The sequence below is a fragment of the Myotis nattereri genome (assembly GCF_964212035.1).
Source record: "Myotis nattereri genome assembly, chromosome: 15".
NCBI lineage: Eukaryota > Metazoa > Chordata > Mammalia > Chiroptera > Vespertilionidae > Myotis > Myotis nattereri.
Genome location: NC_138090.1, coordinates 56,061,320 through 56,071,681, shown reverse-complemented (window position 1 = coordinate 56,071,681; position 10,362 = coordinate 56,061,320). Strand labels below are relative to the sequence as shown.

At 58.9% G+C, this 10,362-nt stretch overlaps 1 protein-coding gene across 2 annotated transcripts; it reads right to left on the bottom strand.

Moving 5' to 3' along the window:
* Window positions 1–1,048: 1,048 nt before the first annotated feature.
* Window positions 1,049–5,024, bottom strand: LOC308530515 (class I histocompatibility antigen, Gogo-C*0203 alpha chain-like; the record flags this gene model as incomplete). Of its 2 annotated transcripts, XM_081107222.1 has the most annotated exons (7): window positions 4,946–5,024; window positions 4,545–4,829; window positions 4,020–4,295; window positions 3,158–3,433; window positions 2,930–3,034; window positions 2,466–2,498; window positions 1,049–2,138 (listed from the first exon to the last, which is right to left on the bottom strand). In XM_081107222.1, exons 1-7 carry the CDS (start codon window positions 5,016–5,018, stop codon window positions 2,134–2,136), a joined length of 1,053 nt encoding a protein of 350 aa, XP_080963348.1. In that variant the 5' UTR covers window positions 5,019–5,024. The 2 variants fall into 2 exon arrangements, with proteins under 2 accessions (XP_080963348.1, XP_080963349.1); XM_081107223.1 differs by lacking the exons at window positions 1,049–2,138; window positions 2,466–2,498 and adding an exon at window positions 2,566–2,630.
* Window positions 5,025–10,362: the final 5,338 nt, after the last annotated feature.

The following is a 10,362-nucleotide window of genomic DNA, read 5'->3' as shown; positions in this document are numbered from 1 at the left end:
CCTTGGTTTCTACACTGCAGGTGAGTTTTGTCAGCTTTTGAGAGAACGAAATGTCACAGTGGCAGCCTCTCTGCACCTGCTCTCTCTCCACATCAGGGCCCATCCTTGTCCCACTGGCTCTTGTGGTTGTAGCGTGTTCACTCTCAGGGCTATGAGGGTTCTAGCCTATGAACACACCACACTCGTTCTCCGCTACTGCTCATGTGCATTTGTCTCTCATGCAGATTTTGCAAACTGTGCAGCTATAAATAAATTCTTCATATGTTTTGCACACATATGTATGTGTGTCTATTGGGGATATAACCAGGAGTGGAAATGCTGGGTGTTGGGTGAGTGAATGCTTGGGTAGTGAGGGCTGCCAAACAATTTTCAAAGTATTTGAAAAAACTTACTCTCCCACTAGGAATATATGGGAGATACAATGAGTCCAACTTCGTGCTAACAATTAACTTTGTCTGACTCTTTCATTTTTACTATCCTGGGAGGTGGGCACCAATGTCACATTGTGGCTGAACCTGAGTTTGCCCTCTGACTAAAACTGTTGGGCAATTTTCATAAATGTATGGACCATGTAACCATCCTCAATAGGAGGATGGACTGGGTTCTTGTTCATGAGTGAGTGAGACTCTAGTAAGGTGCCAGCATCCTTAACTAGTGGGACACTTTGGCTATTCGTGGATCTGTGGGCAGAGACCTGTGGGGTAAGAGAAAGTGCTCTTTGCTCCCGGTGCCTGGCACTGGGCTCCTAAAAGCCTGGGCATCTCCTGAGTGACAAGTGTCTTTGGGACGCTGATGAGATGGCCCTTGGCTGAGGGTCCTGGAGGCTGCAGGGTTGGGGCTGGTCCCCAGAAAGATCAAGCTGATCAGAGGGTTGGAAGGTTCAGGCCCTAGAAGGAGGCAAGAGCAGGAGGAGCTTATAAATGCATCTCTCCACACCACAGAGTCCTGTGTGCAGGGACCCCTGGGCCTGCAGGACAATGACGGGTAACATGTACCCTTTTGCTTTCAGATGGGGAACACCCAGATAATGAGACCATAACTCACACATGAAAATAATAACAGGCATAATATCTACAAAAGCAAAGAAGCAATAAACACTCAGAGGATGGGTGCTGGGGGCGGGTTCCTGGCTTGACCCAGGTTGACCTGCCCCAGGAAGGCGTCGCTGTCCAGGGTCCTGGAGACGCGCTGCATTAGGACATGTGACAAGGCCTGGGGGATGTGTGTCCCTGTGACCACAGGTCTCCGTGGGACAAGGTTCTACTGAGGGACAAGGTCAGAGGAGCAGAGAGGTGACCCGGCCGAGGAGTGACCATGTCAAAGCCCACAATGCACTGAGCACCACCTGGGCACAGGCCTCGACCACGCCCCTTCCTCAGAGCCCTTCCTGTCCCCACTGGGGACAAGGTTCTGCATGGCAAACACATGAGCTCTGGAAAGTTCTTGATGTTTATTTCCCCTCAAAATTAGAATCTTCTCTTTTAATTTACCCACCAACCCTTCATGGCAAGAAATGAAGAAACAATGTCACATCCAGAACCTCATTTCAATACGGAGCAGGAAGGTGCAGCTCAGAGCACCAGAGAGTAAAGGCAGGCATGGGGAGGGCCCAGCCCACCTCTGCCGACAGGAAAGTGTGGGAAGCAGGGCTGGGCCAGCCCCCCAATCAGAGGTTCTTGAGTCAGGAACTGGTATGGGGAAGCACGGGACGGGGTTGGAATGTCTATAGGGAGGATTCTGCGACAGGTGGGGGCCTCTGAGGGGACTTTGCCTAAGGCGGCAGCCCCTACCTGGACTTGTTGAAACAAGTCATTCCCATGGGGTGTTCTGCTAGAATCTCTATGCTCAGTGTTTTGGATCCGACCTTGTAGAAGCAGGTGCTTTCTCAAGGATGCGTACCCTGCAGATTGTATCCGGAGATGAATTTTAGTTCAAGCGGTTATGACAATAAAAGCCAAAGGAGGCAGGTGAACAGGGCTACTTGGCAGTGATAGCCAAGTAGTACCTTAGCCTCCCTTTCACAGAAAATGTATGAGAGCCATCATTCATCCGTTGCTCAGGGTCTGCCAGTCACCCCAGCAAAGTAGGAGCGTGAACACATCTTCCATCACTCAGTCCCCACAGGCAGCTGCCTCACGCTGTGGAGGACAAGCATCACGAACAGATTCAGGTCAGTGGCAGTAACTGGTGACATTCTCAGAGTCCACTTCATGCTCACAGTGTCCCAATGAGTCCCCACCACCCGGTCCTCCCCTCTGCCCATCCCTCCCCACATCAGGGTCTCTCCTTTAGAAGCCGAGAGAGACACATCAGAGCCCTGGGTGCTGTCAGTGCCTGAGGGAGACAAACCAGGATGGGGTCAGAGCCCCAGGGCAGGAGACTAAGGAGGAACTAAGGGGTATGGGGTCCCCATGGCTCCCGTCTAGACTGTCACAAGGTCTCAGGGGTCCCCCCTCCATACTCACTGGCAGCCTGAGCATAGCTCCCTCCTTTTCCACCTGCAGGAAGAAAACATCCCGTGAGAGACCAGGGAGGAGGCAAGGCCATGAGGTCCTAAAGGAAACCCTAGTCCTGGGCCCCAGAGAAGTTTCCAGAACCCTGTGTACAGACCCAGGGCAGGATCGAGAAACCTGAGGGAAGTGCATGTGTGGGGACTGGACCCACCGCCCTCCTGGAGGTCTGTGCTCTGCAGGGACCTGCCCTCTGACCTGGGGCTGCTGGGCATGGGGTCCCCACCACCAGCATCATCGGGTGATAAGTGGGTCCCTCATCATCCCACGGGCCTCACTAAGGAGTAAGTGTGTGCACAGAGCCCCACACTCGCCATCACATGCGTGGGATGATGCTTCCTGCGAATAAGGCAGAACAGACATCTACCTGGGCTTAAAGCCCCAGTGGGACAAGACACTGAGATCCCACCACTGCCCACCTGAGCGCCTCCTCTCCCACATCACAGCTCCAGCCACGGCTCCCAGCAGAACCAGGCCCCCAGCGACGCCCATAATGATGAAGATGAAGGTCTGAGAAGGAGGTTCTGAGAGGAGAAGGGAAGGGAGGGTGAGGGCCCTGACTCCAGGCCTCAGGCCCAACCCCACTGAGGTCCCTCAAAACCAATCCTGCCCTGAGAAGAGGCTCTGTGCCCAATGGCCCTCCTCACCCCATCTCAGGGTCAGAGGCTCGGGCAGCCCCTTGTGCTGCACATGGCACGTGTATCTCTGCTCCTCTCCAGGGGGCACCCCCACGGCCGCCCACTTCTGGAAGGTGCCGTCCCCCGCAGGCCTGGTCTCCACCAGCTCCATGTCCTGGGTCTGGTCCTCCCCATCACGCTGCCAAGTCAGGCTGATGTCCGCAGGGTAGAAGCCCAGCGCCCAGCACCTCAGGGTGACCTCACGGGCAGAGACAGTGTGGTGGGTCACATGTGCCTTTGGAGGGTCTGAGGGGAGGAGAGAAAATGCAAGAACTTTGCATCTGCCATGGGACACCCCAGCAGCGCCCATGTGACCATCCTGAGTGTGGACAAACACCTGGGGTGGGGGAGGGAGCACACAGCCCACACACCAGCCAGGACACAGGCAGCTGGAAGGACCTCCCAATCTTTAGAAAGTTTTAGACTCAGAGTGACAGCCCAGGACAGGAGGCAGGTCTCTGGGGGGAGAAAAGGGATTTGTGGTCCTGACCTGGGTGGAGGCCACGTGACTCAGAAAAGCTGGGGTGAGGCCTCAGACACAGTGGGTGTGGGCAGTGACAAGGCCTGATAGAGAAGGACCCCGTGTGTCCCAGAGCCTCTGCAGCGTCCATGGGAACCGCTGATGGGCTATTTCAGGGGGCCTCCCTGCACCCCAGGAGAGCCTGCAGCCCTAACTGTCCCTGAGAGGAGGGGGTCCCTCTGGTACCTGACCTGACATCCAGGGGGCTCCCTCCCTGACCCAAGGAGGGGTGTCTGACACTGACCCCCTGTCCTGTCTCCTTGTAGGAGTCCCAGCCCCGGGGAGAGGGGGCGGCCCCAGGGCCCCTGGTACCTGCGCGCTGCAGGGTCTCCTTCCCTTTGTCCAGGTAAATCAGCAGCGACTCCACACACAGGCCCTCCAGGTAGCTCCTCTCACGCTCTGCCTCACCCTCCGCCTCCCACTTGCGCTTGGTGATCTGAGCCGCCATGTCGGCCGCGGTCCAGGAGGTCAGGTCCTCGTTCAGGGCGATGTAGTCCGCGCCATCGTAGGCCCACTGACTGTACCCGCGGAGGAGGCGCCCGTCGGGTCCCACATCGCAGCCAAACATGCACTGGTAGGTGTGAGACTCTGACCCCACTCAGAGGTCAGTCTCTAGCCCCCGAGGTCAGCTTCGCCCCACCCGCCCCGCCGGGACTGAATCTAAAACTGAAATTGAAATCGGGTCAACTTCCCTTCGGGCTCCTCCCGGGTGGAGGCTGGGCGGGTCCCACCGCCTCGGGGTGACGCTCGAACCGGGACCCTGTGGGCGGGGGGGTGGGGGGGACCCCGGCCCGTCCGTGGGGAGGGGGGTCGTGATGGGCCCGGCGCGCTGCTCACCGTCCTCGCTCTGGTTGTAGTGGCCGCGCAGGGTCTCCAGGTTCCCTCGGTAAGTCTGTGCGGCTGCCTTGAAGATCTGGGTCTGCTCCTCCCAGTACCCGAGGTACACCTGCTCCACCCACGGCTGCTGCATCCACGGCGCCCCTGGCTCCGCCCTGGGACTCGCAGCGTCGCTGTCGAACCGCACGAACTGCGTGTCGTCCACGTAGCCGACGACGAAGAAGCGGGGCTCCCCGCGGCCGGGCCGGGACACGATGGTGTAGAAATACCGCAGGGAGTGGGGGCCTGGGGGGCGGACGGGGGGCAGGGCCGGGGCTGGACACGCGCCTTCTCGGCCCCGCGTCCCCGCAGGGTCCCCTCGCTGCTCCCCGCACCGCCGCCCCCTCCGGCCCCGCACTCACCGGCCCAGCTGGGGGTCAGGACCAGCGCCCCCGAGAGCAGCAGGAGGAGGGTGGGGGGGCTCAGGACCCGCATCCTCGGCGTCGGGGAACCATCTGAGTCCCGGCGCTTCCGCGGAGGAGTTATAACCGGGAGCCGCGGGGACGCTGATTGGCTGCTCTGGAAACCGCTCAGCCAATGGGAGTGGGAACTGGGGCTGCGTCACGAGTCTCCAGGAAGGAGGCGCCGACACAGGTTGGGGAGGAGAAGTGAAACCAGGGCGCTGGGGAGTCCCCACACGGAGCTGCCCCCCCAGACTCTGTCCCCTGCGGAGCCCTGAGCGCAGGCCTGGGCCCTGGGACTCGGTCCTCCCCTCCTCCCGCGCGGGGCGCCGTCACCCTGTCCCCGAGGCCTGGCCCGGGCGCTGTGCTGTTCAGGGACTTTCCAGGGTGTTGGTGTCACCATCTCTGTGCGGCCTCACACACAGGCAGGCGCCCAGACAACCTTGTGTGTGTGGTGACGTCATCATAGTGACCCTCAGGGAGTCACACAGGGTGAGACAGTTATTAATCCACGTCGCATGCTCACTGCCTGTGAGATGGTAACAGGAGTCATGTTTTTATGAAAAACACCAATTTCCCAACTGAACAGGGAGATGAGAGGAGGGGACCAGCTCCCAGGTCACATCCTTGGGGTCCACCTGGGAGACGCTGGGTTTTCACATTTGCTTCTGAGTTTTGTCTGTGATTGTGGCTGCAGCAGAGTCAGAAATAGGCGGCCTCACAGAAACAGGCAAGCGCAGGGTTGTTACTCACCTTTTCAGGTAACTGTGGGTGGTCACCTGTGACAGTCACTGCAACCACACAAGTGGGAGTTTCTGAAAGGGCTTTGCAAAGTGAAACATGAAACCACATTGACTATATTCTTCTTGTTTTAGTTTTTTAAAATATTTATTTTTTACTTCAGAGAGGGAGAGAGAGATCGAAACATCAATGAATAGAGAGATTCATTGATCAGCTGCCTCCTACATGCCCCACAGTGGGGATGGAGTCCACAACCTGGGCTTGTGCTCTGAGAAAAAGTTGAACTATGACCTCCTGGTTCATAGGTCAATGTTCAACCTCTGAGCCCCGCTGGCTGGGGGATATTGAATAATTTCTGTTCTGTTCTGTCACAGTCCCCAGGGCTGTCTCGCTGGGTGGCTCTGGTCCTCATGCAGGTGATGTAAAGTGACGCCTTGTGTCTCTCAGTCCCAGAGAGCTTCCCCGTGCTGATGCATTTAATGACGTCATCAAAGCTCACAGGTGTTGCTGTTCCCACAGAGCCCCCTAGAAAAGCTGTCAGCACTGGGGAGCGGTCCAGCTCACGTGGTGGGACACACCTGTTCCAACATTCTGGTTTTCTCTCGGGGGCTGACATTGTATCAAGACAACAGGACTGTCAGTTGTCAGCTGCCAGGTGATATTTCCTGAAGGAGAAGCTCACGTTCATGTTTGAGAAAGTGTGAGCCAGTTCACCAAATCTCAGCAATCCTAGTGTCTGTGTCATTCTTTCTTTTATGTCAACATGGGCCAGGCTGGGTGTGGCTCAGTGGCCGGGAGGTCAGGGGTCCATTCCTGGATAGGCACCAGCAGGCCTGCAGGTTAGATCCGGGGGGCTGGGGGGTGGTGGTGCAGGAGGCAGCCTATCCATGATACTCTCCCGTCATGGATGTTTCTGTCTCTCCCTCTCAGTTCCCCTCTGGAATCAATAGAAATATATTAAGATTTTTTTTTAAAAGGATTGGCTGGAATCGGCTGTGGGAAGGAGGGTGGAAGGCGAGGAGCAGCCGCGGGACCAGCTGTGAAGGCCCCGGAGGCCCTGCGAGGTCCTGGCCGCCTGCCTGTTCGCTGTGCCCCGCCCCGCGGCGCCAGCGATGACCTGATGGGAACACGCGGGGCCCCCCGGCCCGTGTCCGGGTGAAGAGGACGCGTGGGCAGCTGTGCGCGGGGTGCGGGGCGGGGGGGGGGGGACGCTCCCCTGGTGGCTCCTCCCGCACCTGGCGTCTGGGACTCAGCCCCCCTGACTCTGACTCGGGGTCCCCATAAAGGAGGCTCCGTCCATGGGGGCCTTCCCTTCCCTCAGGAGTTTATAGGACGTGACGCGGGGACACTATCCTAGGGCTCAGCCCAGGTCCCCCCAGGCCCCATCCCCTTCCCGGCGCTGGACCCAGGGACCGGGAAGGAGCGCGCTTCCCACGCAGAGTCCGCCGCTCCCAGCGCCTCTCTCCCTCCCGGGGCGGGGACCCGCAGCTGCACCCACAGCCCCAGCGCTGCCCCGTCTCCACGGCCTGCGGGGGGTCGGGGGGAGAGTGAGGGCGACCCCAGGCCGGCCTGGGACGCGGTGCAGGCCTCCGGGCGGGCCCACGACCCGGACCCGCTCTGGCAGCTCCCGCGGGCGGCCCTCAGCCCCGGCGCAGGGTCGCGCTCAGCCGCTGGGGCTCCCTCCTTTCCCACCTGTGGAAAGAAAACACCTGTGACAGACGAGGGAGGAGGCAGGGCCATGAGGTCCTAAAGGAAGCCCTAGTCCTGGGCCCCAGAGAAGTTTCCAGAGCCCTGTGTACAGACCCAGGGCAGGACCAGGAAACCTGAGGGAAGTGCACGTGTGGGGACTGGACCCACCGCCCTCCTGGAGGTCTGTGCTCAGCAGGGACCTGCCCTCTGACCTGGGGCTGCTGGGAACGGGGTCCCCACCACCAGCATCATCAGGTGATAAGTGGGTCCCTCACTTTCCCACGGGCCTCACTACAGAGTGTGAGCACAAGCCCCACACCAGCCATCACACGTGTGGGGATGGTGCTCCCCATGAAGGAGGCGGGACACACGTCCACCTGGGCTTGAACCCCCAGTGGGACAGACACTCAGACCCCACCCCTGCCCACCTGAGCGCCTCCTCCTCCACATCACAGCTGCAGCCACTGCTCCCAGCAGAACCAGGCCCCCAGCGATGCCCATGATGATGATGAAGATGAAGGTGTGAGAAGGCGGCTCTGGGGGGAGAAGGGAAGGGAAGGTGAGGGCCCTGACCCCAGGCCTCAGCCCCCACCCCACTGAGGTCCCCAAGGCCCCTGCTGCCCGGAGAAGAGGCTCTGTGCCCACGGCCCCTCCTCACCCCATCTCAGGGTCAGGGGCTCGGGCAACCCCTGTTTGTGTTATTATTATTATTTTGTTGTTGTTAATCATCACTCAAGGATATTTTTCCATTATTTTAGGGAGAGTGGGAGAGAGAGGGAAAGACAGAGAGAAACATGGATTGGTTGCCTCCTGCATGAGCCCTGTCCAGGGCCTGGGATGGGAGGACCCTACAACCGATGTACGTGTCCTTGACTGGAATGGAACCCAGGACCCTTTGGTCTGAAGGCCGATGCTCTACCCAGTGAGCCACACCGACCAGGGCATATTTCTGTTTGTGTTTTTTTAAACTCAGTTTTTTGAAATAATCCCCCTTTTTAAGGTAAAATTTCCTTTGTTTCTCTTATTTATTATTTATTTATTTTTAATATATTTTTATTGCTTTCAGAGAGGAAGGGAGAGGGGGAGAGAGACACAAACATCAATGATGAGAGAGAATCACTGGGGATTGAGCCCACAACCCAGGCATGTGCCATTCGGAATCGAACCTGAGACCCTTCAGTCTGAAGGCCAATGCTGTATCCACTCAGCCACACCAGCCAGGACTGAAATAAAATCATCTCTTATTTGGGAACAACATCTCCAGGTCTACAGAGCCTCGCACAGTGAGGAGAAGCGCATGAGACTTTTGGGCTCAAAGCACAGCTCCCCTGGGCCCGGGTCCCCTTCACAGGACAGAAGAGGGGCCCTGTGCCAGGGTCACACCTGGGGCCCCAGAAGTCAACCTCCAACAGCAGGTAGGCCTGAGACCCCTCCCCTCCTCCAGACGCAGCATCCCATAATCCAGGGCGCAAGAAAGGCTCCGCAGCCCTGGCCAGTTTGGCTCAGTGGATAGAGCATCGGCCTGTGGACTGAAGGGTCCCAGGTCCAATTCCCGGTCAGGGCACATGCCCAGGTTGTGGGCTCCATCCTCAGTAGGGGGCGTGCAGGAGGCAGCAGATCAATGATTCTCTCTCATCATTAATGTTTCTCTCTTCCTCTCTGAAATCAATAAAAAAATATATTTTTTAAAAAAATAAAGAAAGGCTGCACATACTGGATCTAAGGCCCCACCATCCCAACCTCCCCATCCCCATCCCCAGCGAGAGCCCCAGGCCCTGCCCCTCCCCCCTCCCTCACACTCACCAGCATCTGCCCCAATCCACCAGGAGGAACCTCCTTCTGTCCCCGCCCCTGTCTGCCCGGCCCCCTGGTCCCCCGCACATCCCGCACACTCACCTCCCCGGCTCCGCACACCCCTCCCCTGTCCCCTGCGCCTTCCCTCTGTGCCCCCGGAGCTCTCAGCCCAGGATCAGCGAGGCCCGCACAGCCCTCCCCAGGGTGTTGGTCCAGCCCGGGGAGTGTCCCCCTCCACTCGCTCAGGTGAAGGCCCGCCCAGACCCTCACCCCAGGGCGCCTAAGGGATGGAGGCCCCGCTACTGGGCTCTCCAATCTGCCCCCCTGTTTGATCTGGGACCCCGCCTCTCACAGGCTTCTTCCCAACGAAGACTGAGAACAGCGGGGAAACTGAGGCAGGGCCCTGGCTCCGCGGAAGGCCGACTTAGGCTCCAGGCCCCCCGCCCCCACACCCATCTCGGCTGTCCCTGCTCCGCGCTGAGTCTAGGACACCCCCAGCCTGTCCCCTGCGCTCTCCGCCCCTGGGAGGCCGGTTCACAACCGGGGGTGTACATGCTCCTGCTGAAAGGCAGGTTTTAAAAAACAAAAAACTTTATTATTTTTAAAAATATTTTTATTGATTTCAGAGAGCAAGGGAGAGGGAGAGAGAGAGAGAGAGAGAAACATCAATGATGAGAGAGAATCATGGATCAGCTGGCTCCTGCACGCCCCCCACTGGGGATCGAGCCCACAACCCGGGCGTGTGCCCTTGACAGGACCCTTAAGTCCACAGGCTGACGCTCTATCCACTGAGCTAAACCGGCCGGGGCTGAAATGGCTGTTTTATTGAGGACGCATGGGGGGGGGGCGGCTCGGGGGGAAGAGGGGGGAGCCTACAGGGTGAAGGCCACTGTACGTAGCGTTAGTCCCGCATCACCGGTGCCCCGTGCGGATGCGGGATGAGGGGCGCTGTGAGGCGGCTGCAGTGCTGCTCACACGCATTCTGGTCCCAGGCCCCGCACCCCGTCTTTTACCGAGGAGCTCGCGGGTGTTCGCTTTGCCAGGTTGTGCCCCGCTGCCCGCCGCCTCCACTCCCAGGACGAGCTCCCGCGCCCTCACCAAGTTCCCTGCGGGGAGTTTCCATGCCGAAGAGTCCGCGGCGGGCGGGGCGGGGG